Raw genomic sequence first — 24,098 nt, forward strand, 5'->3', positions numbered from 1 at the left:
GTTTCTAGGACATTTGAATCTTTGTTTTATTTCTGAAAGATTTGTATACTTTTCCAACAAAACATCTACAACTGGCTGCAAGCTACATATTTTTTGATCAGTTTAATGTCATTTAAATTAAATAACACAAATAACATGATAATAGTAATTGGTAGTGATGTTTGAAGAATGGACTGCGCCTTTCTGAATTGCAGAGATTAGCAGGTTTCATTCTTATACAATAACAAATGTTCTTTTCTTAAAGCAAAACACACAATATGTAATCTAGCTAAATTGAATTCACTTTCTTTGTTACGTCTTGAGGGAAGCATCAGAAAAGAAGGAGGTAAGAGGATAAGATTTAGAACAAAACTGGAGCTGCGGTTGTCTTGACCCGGGGTGTAGCCCAGGTTAGATCAGATTTCACTTTCAGAACGTGATTGGAGAAGAGGTATAACTGTTTCTTTTCAATTTATCCCTTTGTCTCAGCGCAATTGTATATATACATGTAGACCATATATGACTTTGCTAAGTTTTTTACATTTGGGGTTTTGTTAACAACAACTATCTCAGTTAAGCAAGTCAAACTAGCAATACAAGCCAAAATCCCCAAACAACAGGCCTCTGGGTATAGATGAGGAACAAGGTTAGCACTCTTTCATCTCCAAGGTAGATCCCTGGACTAAGATTGTTTTTTTTTTTCTTTTTCTTGCACGTTCATGTCTTTGTAGATGTTTTGTATCTTTTAGCTTAGTTTTGTACATTTTAAATCTTATTCTGGGGTTTTTACTCTTAGTGTTTATACATCCCCTAAAACAGTATTTTGGAAGAATGATAAAAATCCTCTGCAGTCACCAGATGTTGTGTTTCCTTTCTTGAGATACTAGGCCTTTACTGCAGCCACTTTCTGCCTCCAGTTTTGTCTTCAGAAATTGAAAAGCTGCTCTGTGGGGTTGATATCAGGTGGCTGAGTTGGCCTTTGAAGAATATCCCATTTCTTTGCGTTGAGAAGCCCTTGTGTTGCTTTTGCAGTATGCCTTGGGTCATTATCATATAATCGATAAACACTGGTATGCTTCAGACAAGCTGTTTCTCTCTTCCTGTCATTTTGGTAGTTAATCTTTGTTTCATCTGTCTATCCATTCTCCTCAACTCATGGGTCACAGAGGGGGCTAGAGCCTCTCCCCCCTAGGCATGTCTTTGGACTGTGGGAAAAACAGAAGTACCCCTTTAGGGGAAGAGAGATAATATTGCAAATTCCTTATTAAATAAAGGCCTCAGTCAACTGGTGAATACAGCCTAAGGGCCCTCACACTTTGAGGTGTTAACTGCTGACTGCTGAACACTGTTGTGCTCCCCAATTCTAAGTCACGTTCCTGCATTTAATTTCAAGAGCTGTAGAGGCAGTTTTGATTGGTGTGTAGCTGGAGGAATAGACACTCTCAAGGTGAGGGAAAACTTAACCACAGTCACACACATATATGCATTTTAAATCAATAAGTGGAACTCCTAAAGTTAATATTTGATCTGCTGTAAAGGTTGAGCTGGAGCAGGAGCTGAGCACTGACATGACTGGACTGTGTGGAAAATGCAACGTAACAGGTGTGACCTAAATGATAACCAGACACTTTATAGGAATATTTTAGGTTTTCTTTGCAAATGATAACAGTTGTTTACAGACACTTTGCTCAAAGAATGCACCTTTTCATGAATCTAGGCAATGAGCAGCAGCTGATCAGAGGGAGCGCGCTTACAGATGACACATGCCAAACAAGGGATCCTGTCTCTGTTCCTAATCCAGTAGGTTCACGTGGTTTACATTAACTTGTTTTTTTTGTTTGTAATTTTGTTTCTGTATACAAATTTGAAAAATAGACAGATGATTCACTAACACATTATAACGGGTCAGTTATGCAGTCGTTATGAATCTGAATTTCTGAGACAACTGTATTTACAGTTTTCAAATAAAATGTAAGAATGTCTTTTAAACTACCAGGTATGTGAACATTTCTTCTCCTACACTTTGGGCTGTCTGCAATCAAGTCGGCTTCATTACTTCCAGCTGTGTCACAAAAACATTTACGGATATGAAAACAGTGAACACATAGGCTGTGCTTTCTTTAGAGAGATTGTTCTGCACTGTGGAAAAAGCAGTAATGTGTGGGAGAAATGAAGATCTGTGACCCAGTGTGGTAACTAATTGTTTAAAATACTAATACTAATAACAATAAGTGGCATATCCTGTACCCACCATAATTTGATGTAGCTGTCCCTGTTTTGGTGGATGAATGTAGCTCGACCAACTTGTCGGGGAGCACTGCTTTATGAAGAAGAGGGTGCTGCATTTGTTCCTACCTGCTCCAACCCAAACCCCCATTTTTCCAGCCAGGATATCACTAGTTCCTGCGTCTGCCCAGAGGGTGAGCCTTGCCAGAATTTCCCCAGGTTATAAATCATTGATGTGTTTTGTTCTTGTTGTTGTTTGTTTGTTTGCCACATTTTAAGGCTGTCCTGAACATGTGCGTAGGCAAAGTGCTTAATGATCACTTGGATGGCTTCCACTGTGTGAATGTGTCAAACTGCACCTGTGTGTTCGCTGGCAGGACCTGGACAGAAACGTAGCACCAAGTGTCAGACATGGTAAGGACCCAGATAAAGGGATTTATATTTATGAGGATTTTTTTGTGAATAATGAATTGAAATTATTTAAACCTCTTCATCAACCCTGTCTCCAGTTTGTGTGAAGGTGGGAAGTGGCGTTGCTCTGAAAACCGCCCAATTAAATGTCAGATTGAAGGTCAGTTTGTGTCAACATTTGACGGCAAACAGTACACTGTCCCTGGTAAATGTACATACCTAGCATTACAGGTAATTTGTCCTCCTCCCCTTTTCATTAATATGAATCTTCTCGAGTTGCCTGTGTTAATAACTGCTGGTTTATTTGTTTATGGACACATGCAGGGCTTCAACTGGACAGTAATAATTACATTTTCTAAAAAGGATCCATCAATACAAGCTGTTTTCCTCCAGCATTTGCAGGTAAAGACAGTCTTTCAACACTGAAATTAAAACCATCAACATCTAACTAGCAAGCATAAAAAGTAACCTTGAATACCGGTTTTTATTTTCAGGAAACGTATACATTCACAAACAACATGGCTAAAGTTGGAGACCAAGAGATTAGTGAATTTTATCAGTCTGGTAATTTCATATAAATTGTTTGGCAACCTTGTAATAGAAACATGCCTTAATGCCTTAATTACTAACATTATATTATCTTACCGATTACCTTTTAGATGGGGCCCAGGTTTTCTGGCAGTCCTCTATGTACATTCAAGTCTTGACATCCTCTGATATTAAGCTCCGACTCCAGATGTCACCTGAAATCCAACTCTACATGTCTGTTCCTAGGAAACACAAGGGCATCATTTCAGGTTGGAAACACACTGGTGATAACACATTAAACAGCATCATTGGTTGGCACGATCCACTTTGGTCAGTCAGTCTATCGTTCAGGTCTTTGTGGCAACGGCAACAGTGACGGCACAGACGACTTCACCAGCAGCAGCAGCATCATCGAGCTCTCAGCTGAACCTTTTGCTCTGTCCTGGAGTCTGGGCGCTTGCACTGTGAACATACCCAGTACATGCATCAACACTCACAATGGTACCAGTTAATATTATAACTGTAACTAAAACTGAAAAGGCATGTATACATTCAAACACTGCAATGCACAACGGGAATTATAGTGGAGTTCAGCTTGATGACAAAATTGACATTTTGGTTTTCATATCAATGATTATTGTGGTGTGAATTATAAGGCAGCACAGATTTTTATTGGTAGTTTGCATGCTTGTCTGTGATACAGTAAAAAAAAATCCCCACAAGATATGTTTACAAATTAAAATTTCCTTTTTTCTAGAAATATTTGCTGATGAAAAGTGCTCTGTGCTGATCAGTGCGACTGCCATATCTGCTAAGTGCCATGTCCATTTGCCACTGGATCAATACTACACAGTAAGCACGCATTATGAGCAAACAGCAACTTTGTGTAAGTTAATTTGACTTATCAATATTAAGGTGAAAATTGTATTTGCTGGCAGGCCTGTATTCAAAGAACCTGTAATTGTGGCAACAATGTGCAGAGGTGTTTGTGCATTGCATTAGACAGCTACGCCAAAGCTTGTGCGAGTCTTGGGGTTTTGATCGGTGACTGGAGAAAAGCTGCCAACTGCAGTAAGTAAACTTTATTCACACACCAAAGGATTACATAATATATTGAATATATTAATAATGTTAATACCAGACACATTAGGTTTAGACTTTTTGGAGAAGAGCCAGTACTGAGTTTTTTTTTTTTTAATTCAAAATAACTAGTCAGAAAAGATGAAATCAATGTTTTTCATGTTTTTAAGAACTTGTGTACACTACAAATGTAAAAGTCTGTCTGAAGTGTTTGGATTTTTGAAGGAAGCAAATATTGTGGAACTTTGCACAGCAGAAAATGTGACAAATTACTTTTAAAAAAGTGCCATTCGTGCTCATCACATTGTTGTCTCACAGCTCCGACATGTCCAAAGAACCAAGAGTTCTTCTACAACATCTGAGCTTGTAACAGTACATGCCGCTCCATTACTGAGTCTGACCCTCGATGTGGAGTGGATGATGCTTCTGTGGAGGGCTGTGGCTGCCTATACATACCAAAACCAAGGAAACACCTGCACTCCAAAGGCAGACTGTGAATGCCACCATCGTGGTGGTGTAAGTCCACCAGGGCCGGTTGTTATCGATGGACATCATTGGTGAGATGACCCTCTAATTACACAGTATTTATAGGTATTTAAAATGATACAGTATCAAATATTACAAGAAACCCACATGCCTGTCACAGGTTTGAATAAACTTAAAACACCTGAGTTTCCTAATGTGTTCTCAGCCTGTTATAATTCTAGACAAAGAGGAGTAATTAGCAGCAATTAGACAGGCTACAACATTTAAGGGCATAAAATGTAAGAATATAGAACATAAAATCAGCCTTTATGCAGATGATGTGTTACTTTTTCTCCAAAACTCACAAACCAATATCTCTGGGGTAATTGCATTGATAAATTCTTTCTCAGGTGTCTCAGATTATTCAATTAACTGGTCGAAATCAACAGTTCTTCCGATTAATTGCTCCTTCCATAATTCTTCTCCTTCCCCACTGCAATGTGGAAATATAAAATATTTAGGTATTAATGTCTCTCCTAAGCTTTCAGAATTAACTAAATTAAACCACATCCCACTTTTAAAGACAGTAGAAGGCGACCTGGCTAGATGGAAATCTTTGTTTGACACACACTTATTTTCACTTCTGCATGGCAACACATTGTCATGATCCCAAAGTGCCATTGCATTTTGGAGTCACTTGAGGGACTTTTAAGTGATTTAAGTGACACATATATTAGGAAATTTTCAAATTTTTGTACCTCTGGCTGTGGTTGTGCATCATCTGAAAAATGCTGCTGTTTTACTTATTATTCAAGCTCATTTTTGCGAACATTTGTTTTGTTTTTCAGTTGAGAAGACATGCAGCTATAATGAACAGACATACAAGGTGTGTTGTGTCTGTGCTCTGTGTTTCTTTTTCCTTGGAGATCAGTTTGAATTTGACTGAAACAAAATGATAACAAAATATCTTGTGTTGTCTGGTTTATATGTGTTTAGGCAGGGGACAAATGGACAGATCCTGCCCATCTCTGCAAGTCATTTAGCTGCAGCAAAGAAGGGATTCAGACTGAGACTAAAGTCTGTCCCAAAGAAAGCTGCCCCGAGGTACTGAAAACCTACACAGTGATCCTGAAACTGTAACCCGTGTCTAAGAATATGGATTTTAAAACAATAAACTTATATTTTAGAACTTGCTCTTAGAACTGAAGAAGTTAGGACACTTTTCCTTCTAAGCTCCTTAGACTTATATTTTAAATATTTACTTCTATTCAAAATTGTAATAAAATGTATGCATGTCATATGTAATTAGACTAGTTTTAAATATTCAACCATTTTGTCTTAAAATATGGTAAAAACTATGGTCAAAATGGTTATTTTACTACAAAAGTACAGTATGCATGGAAGAACAAGCTTCTGTTTTTTTTCCAGGAGGACAGAATTTGGGATGACCAACACTGCTGTTATACATGTAAATGAAGACAAAAGGAAAACCATGAGTTATTTATAACTCTGAACTTTGTCTAATAGACTGCTTTCACTTTCTTTATTTTTACAGAAGTCCAACTTGTAACTAAAGATAACTAATAATCTGCAGCTCTGCTGCACCCAAAATGTTTAATGTCATTCATTTTTGAAAGGATTTGCTCACTGTGCTTCATCTTCTGTTATACTTCTGCCACTTTCAAGTAAAAGGGCCTGTGCTCCCAGGGTGTCCAGCTTCAACATCACCATAGAAAACTGTTCTACTGTAATACAGATACCCGCATGCCAGGGACAATGTTCGTCTCAATTGAGGTAAGAGCAAATCTTCACTGTTTAAGTAAAAATACAGGTTAACAGGCATGCCATCATATAAAAGGAAAATGAAAACTAGGGCATAAGTGTAAGTGAAGCTTGAATTGTAGACATTTAGATGGATTTTAATCTACTTTCCTTATTCTGTATGTTTAAAAATACATTAAAAATACCATATATAAAAATACCAATACAGTCCTTCAAGTATCTTGGTGTCCACATCTCCTCAGACCTGACATGGGCTGCCCACATTCAGGTCCAGACCAAAAAGGCTAGGCAGCGCCTGTATCACCTACGACAACTGAGGAAGTTCAGGGTCTCTCCAAAGATCCTCAGGATTTTCTATACAGGCGCTGTGGAGAGCATCCTCACACAGAACATGACATCGTGGTTCGGGAACAGCTGTGTGAAGGACCAAAAAGCTCTCCAGAGAGTGATCCATACAGCAGAACGCTGCTGCAGGATTGCTCTCCCCCTGCTTCAGGACACCTACACCAGGAGATGCCGGACTAGAGCAGCGCAGATACTGAAGGACCCGTCCCATCCTGGCAACAAACTGTTCCAACTTCTGCAATCTGGTAGAAGGTTCCGCATCTTCCGGGCAAGGACAGAGAGACTCAAGAGGAGCTTCTATCCCCAAGCCACCCGGGCCCTAAACACACACACCCGCCCTCTCACATCATCTATAATTGACTGAGACAGGACTCTCTTCCAGACACTCTAAACCAAGGCACAATGTACATTTCAATTCCTTTAATTTTAAATATGTTTATATTGTCTATCCTGTAAAATAGTCAGATATCTATTCATATTAATGTACAGAATTCACCTGCTTGCTGCTACTACTGCACATTCACCCAGTGTATATACTATATGTATGTATATATATATATATATATATATATATATAATGTTCTTCCTCTACACCCCCCCAATTTTTGCACATGTCGAGGAGCGTGTCAGGCTACATTTCACTGTGTGTTATACTTGTATAACTATGCATGTGACAAATAAAGAACCTTGAACCTTGAACCATTACCTTCCTCTGTCCTTTTTAACCCTTCCCCCTCACTGCGGTGTTAAATGGTGACTTGATGTTGCAGCAGGAGTGCAAATGCTGCGTGGAGCAGAACTCAGAGAAGAAATCGATGACCCTGCACTGCTCTGACCTGACTACCAGACAATACGCTTACAAGCACATCACCAGCTGTGTGTGTGAATCTTGCAGCAGGATCTGAAATGTAGAGCTAGCAAAACCAAGATGAAGCCATTTGAAATCATTAGATTAAATAGAATTCAAATCTAATTCAGCAGTACTGGATGGTTTTCTTCTGTGTTTAAAGAAGGTACTGAATCTGTTTTCTGTCAAATAAACACATCTGACAATCACCAAAAGACTCTGTAAATATCTTCTCTGTTTTTGTTCACTGTCACATTGATTTGACCTTAATTGCTTCCGCATTTATTAAACACTTCCTGGAAATTACAAAAAGAGTTGCTCAACAGTTGTATCTAGCCTTGCAGGTACATTTTAATTAGTGCTGTGCGATACTGCAGATTTTGGTATTGATACCAAGTAAATACAGGGCAGTATTGCTAATACCAATCTGATATAGTCTCTGATATTTTGATACATATTTTCATATAATAGTATATAATACAATATATAATATATATATATATAATATATATGATGTGCACATACTGGGGAGGGTAGACAGTCTTTCTTTTTGCAACATCCCTGGGCTTCAATTTTAGCATAGAGTCATGTTGGCTGTGGCCTGGTTGTCTGGCTATTGTGTGGCAATGTCCTGCTTCTGCTAGTACTGTTAACAAATTATTGTTTCCTTTACTCCTGTTTGTTCTGGTGTAAGAAGGTTCTGCTGGGCAAAAAAAACATGGAAAAAAAAGATTGTGAGGCACGCAGGCAGGGTTTCTAGGGTGGTGGTGCGACTGCTAACAGGGAAAGGCAGGCTAAGGCCAGCAGATGGAGCCACTGGAAAATGTAACCACTCTCTCAGCTCAGCCATCTCTCTAGTGATAATAGGACCATCTTTATTTAAAGGAAAGGCAAAGCAAGCAAGGAGTACATGAATGGGTGTATAAACGAGTCTTGAGTTCTCCAAAGAGAGCACACAGTGAAGTCGTGTTAAATTAAACATTTTATTACAGAAACTTACATATATGTGACCTTTACACACACTAATGTTAAATTGTGATGATTATAGCAACACTCTTTGGCCTGGTTTTCTCCTTAAACATAAAAAAACAAAGACACCTAAATAGAACTAGCACGTTTAGAATTAAAGCAGGTTTTTATTAGTTATCGTTTGATTATCAATGTTTCATTAATTATATGCCTATTAAACTTCATGACACTTCATGATACATCAACTTCATGACGTCATGATACTCAGAAGTCCTGCCTTTGCATTTATAATCAGTGTGCCTCTGGGTTTTATCCTAATATAAAAGAAAACTGTGGCAAGCATTCTTGCTGTGGACTTGAATTTGTTGGTCTCTACAGAAACAGAGGAAAAAAAGCATGTAGTTTTATGTTTTTAAGTGTTATTATAAATCACAGCTATCATCTTTAACAGTCTAGAAGGTAGTGGAAACTGAACATTACATAGCAGCAACGCTAAAATATGCCAAGGGTTCATTTGGTGAAAGCTGTCACAGGCAGTGCTGTGGGCACAGATAAGGTGCTGTCCCCAGCATCTGCTGCACAAACTAGAGATCTAGTTAAAGCACTAGGAGATGATGGAGTGCATTGTTGCGGAGGCCAGGGTGGAAACAGCTGGATTCTCTGTATCATGTGGCATCTCATCTGCTGTGGTGATTTTCTCTTTCTCGAGTGTTGTGAAGGTAAACTTGCACCACTTCATCACACCACTGCTTTGGCTGTGGAGTTATTCAATACCTATGAAGCCTACCAAAAACTAAACTGGCTTGTGCATTCTGTCACAGTCTGGCTGAGGCAGACTGTATGTATTGAGAAGAGTGGACCCAAAATGCAGACACAAAAGGAATGTGGAACAAAACTTGGATTAATAAAAAGCGAGCCGTTTAACGAGGCTGGTAAAAAAGGTACAAACAAAGGGCAAGGCAAACTGAAGTAAAACTAACATTAACCTAAACTGGGAGAACTAAACAAACAACATGAAAAACCTGTAATATGAAACCTAGAAACATGGCATGGAGAACATGATGCGAACACAGACGACCAGACAAAGAATGAACAGAAACACAGAGACTAAATACACACAAGGGTGATTATGGGAAGTGGAAACTCATGGGGAAACAGCTGAAACTAGTCTGACATAACGAGACAAAGGAAGCAAAGCTGTCTACATTGACATAGGACACAGACCTTCAAAATAAAACAGGAAACATAATGAAACACAGACCTGACAACATGAACTTAACAAAAGACGTGCTGACATGAAACACACGAAGGGCAAGGGAGACTTAACATAGGGGTAGGAAGACACAGGGGGAATCTAATAACTAAGAACTGTAATGACAACCTAGGCATAATAGGAATGAACTTAGAAAACATAAAGGACTTAAACATAAAAATAAACTAAAACTCATAATGCTGGGTTAGAAGATCCAGGATCGTGACACATTCAGCATGCGGAAGAAGGCTACTCCAACCCAACTGTCCTCTCCATTTCCTGATTCCCTGCTCCAACAATCAGAAATACCTGGATAAATGTCTCTTTCAGGATCTCATCCAGGGATCCTGAAAACTATTAAGTATTTATTGCATGCAAAGAAGTTAAAAGTTTAATCATGATTTTCCTCATTCCTACTTAAATTTGAGTAATTTACAGTTTCTAGTTAAAAGGCACAGCGGTTGCTAAATTTTGGACCAATTGCAAATGTGAAAATGTCTCTTGACTTATATATATCTCCATCTTCAGCTAAATAACATAACATCCCTCAGGACAATGTGGAATGTAGCTATTTTGTTGAGTGAATCAGTTTCCCGTCCCCTCCAATATCAACATAATGCAGCACATTCTCATTCAACCACTGAGAGGTTTGGTGCCCGAATCTCCTGAACTGCAACTGATGTAAGTCCAGTCTGCTTATTATCTTGGTCCCCACCATGACTCAGAGAGCCATGTTTGCTGTTTGTCTATACGTACACTTGCACAGAGTTTTTGAAGGAACTCGGCTGGTAGGTTGTTCCAAACATCTTGGAAAAGTAACCACAGATCTTCTGTGGATGTAGGCTTCCTCACATCCTTCTGTCTCTTCATGTAATCCCAGACACACTCAATGATGCTGAGATCAGGGCTCTGTGGGCGCCATACCTTCACTTCCAGTACTTCTTGTTCTTCTTCATGCTGAAGCTTGTTTTCAAAAGCCTGGATCCTTGATGGGAATGCATGGAAAGGCACCATCAGTGCTGAAATATTTTGGCAGATTTTAAAATGACATATCCCATTTAGATGATGGCTTTTTGGGGGGTTGCATACTTCAGCAAGACAAAGCTAAACCACAAACTGTATCTATTACAACACCAGGGCTCTGTGGTACAGGACTCCAGGTGCTTAACCCTTGTGTGGTGTTCGTATTTTTGTTACTCAGCCAGTGTTCATGGGTCTGGTGGACCCGCTAGAGTTTTGGCTTTCCAAATTAACACTATCAAACAATTTTATGTTAAATTACTCAACAGATGTTTACTTCATCCCAATTACAAGACATATGAACAGCAAACATGGTTAATTTTTGTTAGATCACATTTATGAATTAATGTGCTTCTCGTTTTTCTTTTATATAAAATGTTATAAATAAATCAGTTATAATCAAGTGGAGTGAGTGGAAAGACACAACACATTTCCACGTGAAAAAATAATTAATTGTTTAATTTTTCTTTTGAAAAAAACTGAACACGGGTCTCACAGACCCGAACACCATACAAGGGTTAAATGGTCTGTCTGCTGTCCAGACCTTTCACCAACTGGAAATGTGCCGAAGCACATTACAAAACTAAACATATGACAAAGAAGGCCAAGGGCTGTTGAGCAGTAAGAGTCCAATATCAGATAAGAATGAAACAACATTCGTCAGTTGCCAAAAGAAGAGGGGATGCTGCACAGTGGTAAACATGCCCATATCCCAACTTTTCTCAGATGTGTTTTTAAATTCAAAGTTAGCTAATAATAATAATAATAATAATAATAATAATAAAATAACACTCCCACAAAGCGATATGGGGTAATAATATGTGAGAACTGATCTTAGGCCTAATTCTTTTAAATGTGCAGTGCTAATGCAGTGAAACAGTCACCCCTTCCCGCTATTACAAACACACTTTATATCCATCCAGTGTCCAGATGCACTACACATTATTTTGCTGCAAATTTACAATAACCATGATGTTTGCAGATAGTTTAACAAACAACTGTTAACCTTAAAAAAACCCCATCATTTCACAGCTTTATTGACAAGTTTCCAATCTGTCTCACAAAGGTGACAAGTCATTGTGATTTGATGTGATTTGCCGTACTCACTGAGAAGGACAAGCAGAGAGAAAACCATTGTTAAAGGCTATCAATAGGACAGGAAGACTTTGATCACATCTTTGAGGCACCCAACCGTACAAAAAGGCCGAGTTTCTCCGGAGGAGGAAAGTATTTCACTTTGAAAGCAGCAGACCAACAGAAACAGCAGGTTTGTATTACAATAAGTTTTGACCCGTTTCATGCTGCTGTTTGTTGTCTGTTCAACAGGATGGCTACTCAGGAGGCTTATGAAGTTCTCAGAGGAGGATGTGCGGGTCTGTGAATATCTCTGTGTGTGTGTTTGTGTGTTCAGTGAACTTCTGAACCTTTAGATGCTGTTCATACAATCACTCGACGAAAGCCACCACCGCTGTCACATTTGTACTTGTGTGAACGAGTGGCTGTGTGTGAGAGTTGAAGGGGTTGGATGATATTGACATGAAAACAACCTCACATGAGTGGCTGAGTTACTGATTACAGGTGATGTTCACTTGTAATTTGTTAAAGATAAGACTCCCGTTTTCAGCACAAAGTCCTATGCAAAGGGACAGTCTGCCTTCCACCGCCATCCCTCAGAGGACCACTGCTGGTTGTCAGGTAAGTGCACTTTTTTTTTTGAGACAAAATAGTTGCGTTGATCTTTTTGGGGCAAACTCTGGAAACAAATCAATGCACTGCAGCTAGACACCTTTTAGGATGTTACTACCTGAGACAGTATCTAGACAACGTTAGGGTTTTTTTTCCTGCTCGTAATCTTGTTGTGGCTTTTCAGGTCTTGTGCTATTCCATTTTCTACTGTCCTGGATTTCTCTGAAGCACGGCAGCATCATGAGCGTAGAATCCAAGAAAACACGTGAGGCATGCTGCTCCAAGCTTAAGGTCAGAAACCCTCACTGCTTTAATGACTGGAAATTTAAATGTAAACGTGAATAATAATAATAATGGATTGGATTTATATAGCGCTTTTCAAGGCACCCAAAGCGCTTTACAATGCCACTATTCATTCACTCTCACATTCACACACTGGTGAAGGCAGCTACAGTTGTAGCCACAACAACTGACAGAAGCGAGGCTGCCATATCGCGCCATCGGCCCCTCTGGCCAACACCAGTAGGCGGTAGGGTGATTTTGGTGTGTTTCTTTGCTTGTTTGCAATGTGTTGTTTTCAACAAAAAGTCACCAGCACCCCTTGGGAAAGACAGAAATGTCCCCAAACTGTTTGTGATCATTCACAGTTTGTTCTGTGACCTTCAACTCGAGTCCCTTTTCAATCATTAACGATCTTACTGTCAAACGTAAAGCTGGATGCAAGGCTTGCATTCCTAAAATAAAAATAATAATTGATTCACGGCTTTTTGTCAGAAGTCTTCAAAAGACAAACAAACAAAAAAAAACGAAAAACCAAAATGAATGCACGATGCTTTTTTAAGGAACAAATTGCAAAAAAATTTTTTTTAAAATGCCTGATGTAGTAAATATTTTTTACATTTTGCCAGAAGGCTCAATAAACACTCCATTTTCAATTTTCTATCAATTATTTTATGGTCCAAAGGTTTAAGGGGTTCAATTCGGCGACCGTGGCTCAGGGGGTTGGGAAGCACATCTGTCGCCAGTTGAATCCCCAGGCTCTCTGTCCCGGCCACCTACTGGTGTTGGCCAGAGGGGCCGATGGCGCAATATGGCAGCCTCGCTTCTGTCAGTTGTTGTGGCTACAACTGTAGCTGCCTCCACCAGTGTGTGAATGTGAGAGTGAATGAATAGTGGCATTGTAAAGCGCTTTGGGTGCCTTGAAAAGCGCTATATAAATCCAATCCATTATTATTATTAATTCAGTGAGATAGTTAAGAAAAGAATGTGTTCAGTGATTAGCTTTTCATCAAGCAGGATACATTATATTATGCTAAACACTTTTTTAAATGTAGAACACAGTGCACATCTATAGCAAAATGTTTGCTGTCTGTTTAACATTTTACAAGTTATGGGTTTTCTTTTTTAGGGTTTTTTTGTATTGCAACCAAAAAAGAGGCTTTTTGGCTGCAATACAAAGAGAATTGTTTCTAACATTACCTAAACTGGTTGCAAAGCTTGCATACATGTTCTTATATTTGTAAAGAATATACTTGCTCATTACAAGAAAAGATATTTCTTAGAAAGAGGACTAACCAATCTAACTGAAAGGGATTTATCACCAATGGTCTTGGTCTTGATTCGTACTTTGGGTAGGTAGCTAGCGATTGTTAGAAACAATAAACAGAGTTTGTCTAGTGCTTAATGTTTTACCCTGATGGGATCAATAGTGGGATCATCTATTACTCCCAGTGGTGTGTGCTACAACTTTGACAAGATCAGTTCAGGAAAGATGATTAATAAGTGATAAATTAGTGTGGTGGGTTTTTAAAATCTGTTGTAACCACTCTTATTCTGGTATCAGTACACTAATCCCATCAAATGTCACTTAATGTAAATCACTGGTAAAAGCATTTGTGAAGTGCTGTGGGTATGTTTAGTGTGTGAGTTGATTCTATTATGGGAAACACTGTCATTCACCTCCCTATAGGTCACATCAGAAGAAGGGATTACAATTCAATCATCCAGGTCACAACAATCATTTTGACTGTTTAAAGAAATTCTGAGAAACCATTTGGCAGCTCTTTCCAGTAATCCAGTCCAATTAAATCTAGAAAAGCTCAATCTAACTGGTTATGTGTGTTTTCCAGCTCTTCCTGGCCTCCCTGGCATTTGTATATTTTGCCAAAGCCTTTGGTGGAGCTTACATGAAGAGCTCCATCACACAGATTGAAAGACGGTTTGATATCCCAAGCTCCCTGATTGGTGTTATAGATGGCAGCTTCGAAATGGGTATGCGCTTTTTTTTACTGAATGCAGCATGTTAGCATTATGGTTTATATCAACTACAGGAATTTATCTAATTTATTGACTACAAAGCACAAATTTCAGGTTATGTTATAAAGATAAGCAGACTGCTGAACTCTCATGCCTGGCAAAGACTGTAGCTGTTCATTGATTCATTCCATAATCATTCTTAGTTATTTTTAATTCTTCTCTACAGGCAACCTGCTCATCATCGCCTTTGTGAGCTACTTTGGTGCCAAGCTCCATCGTCCCAGACTGATTGGAATTGGTTGTCTGATCATGGCTGTGGGATCCTTCCTTGTAGCCCTGCCTCACTTCTTCCAGGGACTGTCAGTACAAAGTTTCCTTCTTCTTCATGAATATAACAATGAACCAATCAAATAATCAGATTACTAAGAGTTATGTTGAGCTCCCAGAGAATAAAGACTGGAAATGTTTGATAAGATTCATAAATGCCCAAAAGCTGTAATCGCATAAAATGGCTAAAAGTGCATGTGTGTTCTATAGCATCCAAGAAATGAAGGAGTATGTGTACTTACATGTTTCACAATTTTCAGATAATACTTTGAATATTTTCCAGGTATAAATATGAGACCAGTGTGTCTCACAAAGCTGCTGTCAACAGCACTGAGACCATCCTGCCCTGTCTGTCCAACCACAGCATGACTGATGCAGATGACACACTTGATGCAGAGACCAAATTAGGTATTTAGCAGCCACATTCCCTGCAATGGATCAGAAGTAAGATCACTCAAGTCTGAAATAGACTGTTTCGGGGTGATTTTAGTCATTTTTCTGTTTTAGATTTTATACACTATTCCGTTCATGATATGCACAATGTAAAGTCAAGTTTCTCCCCCCGCCCCCCAGAGTGTGAAAAGGCTGCTGGTTCACCCATGTGGATCTATGTATTCTTGGGAAACATGCTGCGAGGAATTGGAGAGACTCCCGTCATGCCACTGGGAATTTCCTATCTGGATGACTTCTCCAGAGAAGAGAACACCCCTTTTTATTTGGGTTAGTCATCATTTACGGTTTTGCTGTCTTTCACTGTTTTCATGCATTTTAATACTATCCACTTATATTTATTATTTTATCCATTTTTTCATAACTGCTGTATCATGAACTTTGACATATTACCCTCTGTTTTTTGACATTTCTTTGACCTTGTACTCAATTATCCCTTGGTGTTTCCTCACTGCCTAAAATCCTAAACAGTTCAGAAGGCCGCTGTACTCCTCCATCATGGCCAAATCTCAAACTGCTCAATACTTATCTTCTCTTTTCCGCTCCGTTTGCCAGCCTGCATCCATACAGTAGGAATCTTGGGACCTATGTTTGGCTTCATGCTTGGGTCCTTCCTTTCCAAGATTTATGTGGACACTGGATTTGTGAATTTAGGTATGGTATTACAAAAAGTAATTTTTAATATTGTGTAACAATAATGTTTACCTGTGATGTTAGTAATATCCTGAATGAAGTGTTTAATTAGGCAGAGAAGACTTCTGGTTGACTTGAGCAACACTGAAACTCATTCGTGTCTCAATTTAGCAAAATGTTTTCTTCCATTTGGACTTTCTAACGCAACATGACATTACAAAAGTCAAACCATTTCTTTACTGAGTAATTATGGGTCTACCAGAAGCAAGAGGATTTCACAACACTTCATCCTGTTGACATAGTTGACATAAACTCTTCCTTCACTACTTGGATTAGAGCTATTGACATTCCCTGAGCCAGAGAACTGCCTCCATACTTCTAAAAATGACTAAGCTGTTATGATGAAAGGGCTTAGAAGTCACTTATAAAAGTCCTACACATAAAATGTCTGTAATAACCTGCGGTCTTTGCCTTTCCCCTTCTTCCAGACACCATCACCATCACCTATAAGGACTCCCGCTGGGTGGGAGCCTGGTGGCTGGGCTTCATAGTGACTGGCACAGTGGCTCTACTGTCTAGTATCCCATTTTTTTTCCTTCCAAAGTCTTTACCCAAGCAAGGGCAAGAGCAAGAGGAAATTCAAAGCAAAAGCACAGAGCTTGCAACAAAGACCGAGCAGGAACAATTCCTGCCAGAGGAAACCCAGGAGAAAGTCAAATTTCAGGAAATGGCTAAAGGTAATTCACTGCTCAGTAGAGCATTTATCCTAACAGATCTTTAAGAAAGTCTCGTGAAAATGCATAATTTTGTAGATATAACTGCTAGATTCAAATTCCCATTTAGTATAATTTGAGATTATTATTAAATTTTGATCTCAAAAAATCCATCATGAAAAGCATTAAACATGATAAATAGTACATTCTCACTGGGAAAACGAGGTTTAGTAACGAGGTAATTTATGTCATTACAATCAGGCATGCCTTACAACCCCTATCCTGCTAATAGATAGTTTATACAATATTTTAACACAGCAATAATATTTTTATTTTACTTTATATTTACTTAGTTTTATGTGTCTATAAAAGTATTTTCCTCTTCTCTTTGATGTGCTTTGCACTTCACCAGATTTCATTCCATCTCTGAAGCGACTCTTCAGAAACAGAATCTACTCGCTGATGATCCTTGCCTCCCTCGTGATTGTCAACGGCTTTATTGGCCTGATCACCTTCAAGCCAAAGTACATAGAGCAAGTCTACGGCCAGTCAGCCACCAAAGCCATTTTCCTCATAGGTACGGAGCAAAAACTGGCTTTCATTCACTTTCTGTTTTCTTCACTATGTAGCCCAAGGCAACTGAAACAATGATGTTATTGAAGGGAAGTCTGATTGCGAGTGATAAGGCAGACTGAAAATGCAAGAACTACTCCTTTTCTGTGTGTGTGTGTGTGTGTGTGTGTGTGTGTGTGTGTGTGTGTGTGTGTGTGTGTGTGTGTGTGTGTGTGTGTGTGTGTGTGTGTGAGCTAGAATGTTTGTCAAGTAGCATTTAATTACCAAGTGGCTAACCGGCAGGGTTATTGTTAGAATATGAATTGTTCTATCACCAAACGTTATAAAAACAGTTGGCTGCTGAACAAAACCATTTAATGCAAACAACTTTTGTGTGTACTCAGTACTCTGCGCATGAATGGACATAAGTAGACCTGCAAAGTCTGCTTATGGTACATTGCTGCAATTGCAAGAGCTTCTTGCTGGATTGTGAAAACATTATGGAGTTACCTTTTTGTTAAAATAAAATTGGTTCAGAAAATATACTGAAAACTGGAATTTATGCAGTTCCTAAATCCACCTATTTTACTATTCAAGTGCTCCTGTTTATGTGTTACAAGCTGATTTGCAGAACGAATGTTACTATGACAAAGCTAAAATTTTGACACACTGAAAAGGTTCATGTTTATAACTTTTCTATCCTTCCTTGTAGGTATATTGAACCTGCCAGCGGTAGCTCTGGGTTTCATCACTGGAGGTTTTTTGCTGAAGCGTTTCAAGTTGGGTATTGTTGGAGCAGCCAGGGTGTCAGTTAGTGCTTCTTTGGGGTCGTTTTGCCTGCTTGCCGTTCAGATTTTCGTCCAGTGTGAAAATGCAGAGGTGGCTGGTCTCAGCATGTCATATCAGAGGTGAGTGGAATGGACACACAAGCCTATTTGTTAAGCTAGGTTACACTAAATTTTTGGAAGTTAAATAGTTTATTTTAGTCTTATAAACTAAAAATATGCTCATAAATGTCTCCACTGACAGTGTTAATGTGTCTTTACTTGTCTGTCTGTACCAGAGTCCCTCAAGTGTCCTACAACCCACAGACTTTGCTGTCTCAGTGCAATGGACATTGCTTCTGCTCAGTGAAGCACTGGGACCCGGTCTGTGCATACAACGGCATGACTTATGCCTCACCCTGCCTGGCCGGCTGCCAGACCTCCACCGGAATGGGCAAAGAAATGGTGATGATGGTCTAGACAAACAGAGAGCTTAGAACAGATAAAGATTTACTGTGAATAAAATAAAAAACAGCTCAAACTCACCGACAGACCACAATTAAGGCTGATTTTTAACTTTTTCTTCTTGGTTTTTAGGTGTTTCATAACTGCACCTGCATTAATGAGGCAGGACTAGCTGCAAACGCATCTGCAGTGCTGGGCCAGTGTCCCAGGAAGGATGATTGTGACATAAAATTTAAAATCTACATGGCGTTGTCTGTAATTGGGTCCTACATTTCTGCCTGTGGAGGAACGCCAGGATACATTGTTCTGCTCAGGTGCGAGACACAATTTGACTAAAGAACATCTGCTTCTAAGTTTGTGGTTAAGCAGATGTTCAAGCTTTTAGGGGTAACAAAAATCCATTTTTTTGGAGTCATAGTTTGGCAAACATGTATATACAATATGTACCCAGTGTTGGGAAGGTTACTTTTAAAACATATTCCACTACAGATTACAGAATACATGCCCCAAAATGTACTTGTAATGTATTCCATTATGTTACTCAATGAGAGTAATGTATTCTGAAAACTTGCAGCAATCTTGTATAGAAAACTATTCTGCATGGATATAAAACGGGTCCACGCCGGGCCCGCGCCTCCGAACTGTAGTAAAGGGGCCTCTGGACCTCATTCTTTTGAATAACAACTGAAGAAAAGACCGCTGTGTAATCCATTTATTTCAACAAAGTAACTGTATTCTGAATACCACCTTTTTAAACAGTAACTGTAATGGAATAGAGTGACTCATATTTAGTATTTTAAATATGTAACGCCGGTACATGTATTCCATTACTCCCCAGCACTATATGTACCATATACTGTTTATGGTATCACTGAAACTGGAACCAAAGGAGATCTACTCCTCAAAAGACCTGTTGTTTTAAAATGTATTAGGAAAAAGTTAGCAACTCTCTTTTTAAAAAAGAGAACCACTATGTACACTAAATATGCCTACAATTGCCATAAATTTTGCCAGTTGATGATTTCTTCTTTTTTTTTTACTCTTTAAATTATCTGATACGATATTAATTGAATTTCAAGTTCCAATCTGATACCACCTTATTGTGTGTTTTAATGCTCACATGTGTATCTGATATGGTATAATTTGGTCAACAATTCAGGTCTATACAACCAGACTTGAAGTCGCTGGCTTTGGGTATGCAGACACTGATCGTAAGAACTCTGGGTGAGTACTAAAACTAAAACCCAACCCACACATCGAGCCTTTAGGGGTAAAACTGTTTTTTAATCACATGTGATTTGTTTTACAGGTGGCATCCCTCCACCTATATATTTTGGAGCACTGATTGACCGAACCTGTTTGAAGTGGGGTACGAAGCATTGCGGTGGCCGTGGAGCATGCAGACTCTATAATGCTAATGCGTTTAGGTACAATTAAATCTTCATCATTGTGCTTGAATATGTCACTTGTAATGTACCACAGTTTAATTACCTCAATGCAGGGATTTCTAACCAGTGAAGTGACAATCTTTATATTTTATAGAATTTTGTGTACCTAAACTTGTACACAGACAGTTTGACTTGTACAAATATATGTTTTATGTAAACAAAAATGTTTAACATACAAATTAGAGCAAGCAATCAGACAGATGAACTTTCAGTAATTTGTTACGATGTACTTTACTTTCAGACTTACATACCTAGGAATGATTACTGGACTCTACTTCTTGGCCAACACAGTGTGGGGCTACCTCTACTACAGCATTGTCAAGCGACAGAAGAAAATAGCACTGAAGAATCAGTCCAAAGAAAATGGACAGGAGAGTAATGCAGTGACCAATGGACATGCCAATATCAACATTGCAGACATAGACGAAATGGGCACGGAGTGCACTATTTAATGTGTTTTAGGAAGACCACACTATTGTTAAATATAAGTGAATGCCTGAATATTGTGCTGCATCCATACTGGACCAAATATTGGTCATTCTACAGCATCAGTACTTTTCGGAATTAAGCAGTAAACCTTGTTCTTTCGGGTAAAATGTAACAAAGCTCTAAAATGTAACAAAGCTTAATAAAACTAAAATGACACATTTTATACAGTACATCATAGGTGTCAAACTCTGGCCCGCAGGCCAAATTTGGCCCGCAGCCTAATTACATTTGGCCCGCGAAGCCAATACTAAATTATTATTAGAGCTGGCCTACTGGTATTATACAGCTAATATATATATTGTTTAGTATTAAGCTTTGCTTGTTCCATATTCAGTTTTTCAGCAAAACTTGTTTGAGTCCATAAGAAGAGATTCATTCTTAAATCTGGAGGAAGATTTTTTTTTCAGTAAATATTAACATTAGCCCGCGACCTTGTTCCAGTTTTGAATTTTGGCCCACTGTGTATTTGAGTTTGACACCCCTGCAGTACAAGAACATGCAGTCAAGAAAACAGAGCAGGGACACATGCTTTTCTTAATATCTGTCAGCAACACACCTGAGCAGAAACACACAGTTCATGTATGCTGAGACAAAGTAAGAAGAAAACGTGTCAGATTTTCAAAACAAGCTTGTCTCTGATCCTCTGTTTAAACTCAAGCAGCATTAGGTCAGGTAAAGCTAACAATGTCTTACCCTACAAGCTTATTTTAAAAGTGATTTTGTGGAGTACTAGTTTGATAGACATGTATATACTATATGTACCACATACTGCTTGTGGTAGCATAACCTGGTAATATTTTTTTATTAGTTAATTTCATAAATATACAATATAAAGTTTTGGGGGAATACACTTATGTGCAGTTTTCTAAAAATCAATACCACTCCTTTGTCTATGTGAAGTCTCTTACCTTAGTATAACACAAAGAGTAGAAACATGGAAAAATAGGTAGCTGTCTAAAGGTAACAAACACCTCTAGCATCTCTAAATCTCACATCTGCTCAAGCCATGTAGAATAGAAACTCCAGAAGTCACGGAGAGTTAGCTGTGCTACAGTATTTCCTAACTAGCACCAGTGACTTTGATTTACAACTACGAAGACAAACAGCATATCGCTAACTGTGTCTTAGAGATCCTTGATGTTACAGCTAGCCTTGCTGCAACAGTAATTTTTAGGAAATATTCTAAGTCCGGTTCTTACTAAGTTAGAGAATGGACTTAGCATATTTCCTAAAATGTGAAATTAGTAGAGTAACATATTATTTTATTAAGTCTATAAGTTTATTTGTACTAAGTTACAGTAGATGTGACAGACATTTACATGTTGTCAAATAAACATACAGAATAGGATCTCAGTGTCCACTGAAAATGTGAATTCATTGTTTGAATGTCCCTCCTGAAATATGAATAATTGAGCTGCTTTATATACGTGCTAATCAAACTGATTGTGAAGGCTCATTAGCCATTCAGAGACTGTTCTGCACCAGCTCCAGACGAGCTTATCAGCCATGTTTCCAGTTTAATACCTCACAAACTTTGACACACATTTTTTTAATGCACATGCATTTTGAGCCATGAAGGAGAGGAAGATGAGGGGGCCATTGAAAGTTAGTTGCATTTAACAGCTTGAGGTAACCTTTATTCTGAAAAGGTTGCCTTTCAGACACATATGTTACATCACATTGTAACACACAAATCCAAAGGTCATGAGAGTTCACAGAATCCTCGACTCAACAGTGTTTGCTTGGAAAAAGTTCATAATGGTTGAGGCAGTGGACTAAGAGTGAGTGGGATAAATGAGAACTTGGATTTTATTTTGTTTTACTTTCCTACACCATGGTTGTTGTCTGAATGTATTATCAATCACTAGACAAAATTACTAGCAATAATGATGAGTTCTATATAGTGTTGGATATATTTGAGTTTGCCCGTACATGTTGTTTGGAAACCTTTTCAACCTTTTTACAATTTCTTTTTTGTCCTTGAAAAATATCTCTTGCATTAAAGACCAGTTTTGTCCAGATACATTTTGTTCTGCATTTTTTTGAATAACAATTCATTTTATCCTTTCACTCTAAAAGTGACAGAATTCTCTATACACTCACTAAGTTATGAATCAACAAGCTCTACAATATGTTACATTATTTAAAAAAGAGTCGCAATTAATAGTGACAAACTAACAGGTAAATACAATATACAAGACAAAGTAAGAATTTGTACAATTCTTTATGACCACCTTTATTCTTCGACACAGCCTGAACTCTCTTAGCCAAGCTTTCCTGTAATCTCTTCAAGAAGGGTTCTCCAGGTTTGTGAAAGGACATTCAAAGCTCTTCTTTTTATGTTGGCTGCCTTTTGTATAAAAATGTAACAGTTCCACTGTTCCACAGTTCCACTGTTACGTAACAGTTCCAAAAACGTAACAGTTCCACTGTTACGTAACAGTTACAAAAACGTAACAGTTCCACAGTTCCGCCGTTTGAGAACATTGATTCAGAATGATTCTCCTGAAATAAAAAGAAATGTTGTGCTTTTGCAGTGTTAGGGTATCTTTTTTCAGTCATTTCAGTGTTTTTCTGGTACTTACTGTCACTGTTTTCTTGTTTCTTTTTTTGCATTTTCATCACGTTGCCTAGTTTAAAGTTGAAGGTTTGGATTACGTAACCTGGCTTTTTAAAATTACATAAGCTTTTTTAAACAAACATTGACTATCCTGTGTTTAATTTCCACTTGTTAAATACTGCTCCCCTTTCTCTTATTGGCCTAGAGACTATGTTTGAACTTAAGCCACGCCGTGTAAAGTGTTATAAATGTTATAACCTCCCTTATGTTATTACTTCTAATCACCTTTATTGCTAAAATGACTATTTGACCTGCTTTAGTTTGGTCTAGATAAAATTTAAGATGTTAGCTTTTTTATGTTACACTTTTAATCATCATGGTAAAACAGTTAACTGAATCCCATGACATGCTTAGTAGCATTAAGTGTTATCTTATTTCACCTGCAGGCTGTGCTCTACACAAGAAAATATCCACGGAAAAAATATGCAACTTCAGTGCTCTCACATCTTCTAGTTACACAAACCAAAGATAATCAGATTTTTAAGCAAAATTGAAAGAATAACATTAACAAATTGAATCTTTAAAAAATCATCTTTTTTCCAGGCAGTACAGCTGCTGTTAGTCTAAAACGGAGTGCTGCAGTTATGGCCAGCATCCCTGTCTGAATGCACTTGTAATTAAATTAAATATAGTAGCAGAAGACGTGTAAAGTATTCAAGTCAACTGTACTTTTCTGGAGACAAGTATAATTTCTGGTAATTAGTAAATGTGTCCCTCGCTGTTGCTGTGCAGGAATGTGAAGGCGCTAATCATAATCCCTGGAATGTTTGCAGGGACAAAGCTGATTGTGT

General features: G+C 38.4%; 2 protein-coding genes across 3 annotated transcripts in view; both read left to right on the forward strand.

Moving 5' to 3' along the window:
• muc5e (mucin 5e) overlaps positions 1-7,721 on the forward strand; it is a 33,725-nt gene extending 26,004 nt beyond the window's left edge. The window contains exons 44-52 of the mRNA XM_085386132.1: positions 2,274-2,399; positions 2,583-2,619; positions 2,715-2,821; positions 3,276-3,413; positions 3,496-3,645; positions 3,902-3,996; positions 4,543-4,740; positions 5,686-5,793; positions 7,587-7,721. Of these exons, the coding sequence (XP_085242258.1) occupies positions 2,274-2,399; positions 2,583-2,619; positions 2,715-2,821; positions 3,276-3,413; positions 3,496-3,645; positions 3,902-3,996; positions 4,543-4,740; positions 5,686-5,793; positions 7,587-7,721 (1,094 nt within the window). The remainder of the gene's footprint in view (positions 1-2,273; positions 2,400-2,582; positions 2,620-2,714; positions 2,822-3,275; positions 3,414-3,495; positions 3,646-3,901; positions 3,997-4,542; positions 4,741-5,685; positions 5,794-7,586) is intronic.
• A 4,382-nt stretch (positions 7,722-12,103) lies between these two features.
• On the forward strand, positions 12,104-22,703 carry slco1d1 (solute carrier organic anion transporter family, member 1D1). Of its 2 annotated transcripts, XM_085386658.1 has the most exons (16): positions 12,104-12,171; positions 12,529-12,599; positions 12,775-12,881; positions 14,720-14,861; positions 15,073-15,205; positions 15,457-15,581; positions 15,747-15,893; positions 16,179-16,277; positions 16,745-16,993; positions 17,382-17,546; positions 18,234-18,429; positions 18,585-18,750; positions 18,883-19,064; positions 19,910-19,974; positions 20,060-20,177; positions 20,440-22,703. In XM_085386658.1, the coding sequence occupies exons 3-16, from the start codon at positions 12,831-12,833 to the stop codon at positions 20,648-20,650; spliced, it is 2,049 nt and encodes a 682-aa protein (XP_085242784.1). In that variant the 5' UTR covers positions 12,104-12,171; positions 12,529-12,599; positions 12,775-12,830; the 3' UTR covers positions 20,651-22,703. The 2 variants fall into 2 exon arrangements, with proteins under 2 accessions (XP_085242784.1, XP_085242783.1); XM_085386657.1 differs by lacking the exon at positions 12,104-12,171 and having other exon boundaries at positions 12,248-12,599.
• The last annotated feature ends 1,395 nt before the right edge of the window (positions 22,704-24,098 follow it).

This window comes from Rhamphochromis longiceps, linkage group LG17 (assembly GCF_057381845.1).
Source record: "Rhamphochromis longiceps isolate RC_006_pf linkage group LG17, R_longiceps_female_GT1.1, whole genome shotgun sequence".
Lineage (NCBI taxonomy): Eukaryota > Metazoa > Chordata > Actinopteri > Cichliformes > Cichlidae > Rhamphochromis > Rhamphochromis longiceps.

Bases quoted from the DNA above. Each gene is read 5' to 3' on its own strand.
- slco1d1 (XM_085386658.1), top strand. From the start codon at position 12,831: ATGAGCGTAGAATCCAAGAAAACACGTGAGGCATGCTGCTCCAAGCTT. The intron at 14,862-15,072 runs GTATGCGCTTTT...TCTTCTCTACAG, and splicing joins AGATGGCAGCTTCGAAATGG to GCAACCTGCTCATCATCGCC. The intron at 19,975-20,059 runs GTGAGTACTAAA...TTTGTTTTACAG, and splicing joins ACTGATCGTAAGAACTCTGG to GTGGCATCCCTCCACCTATA.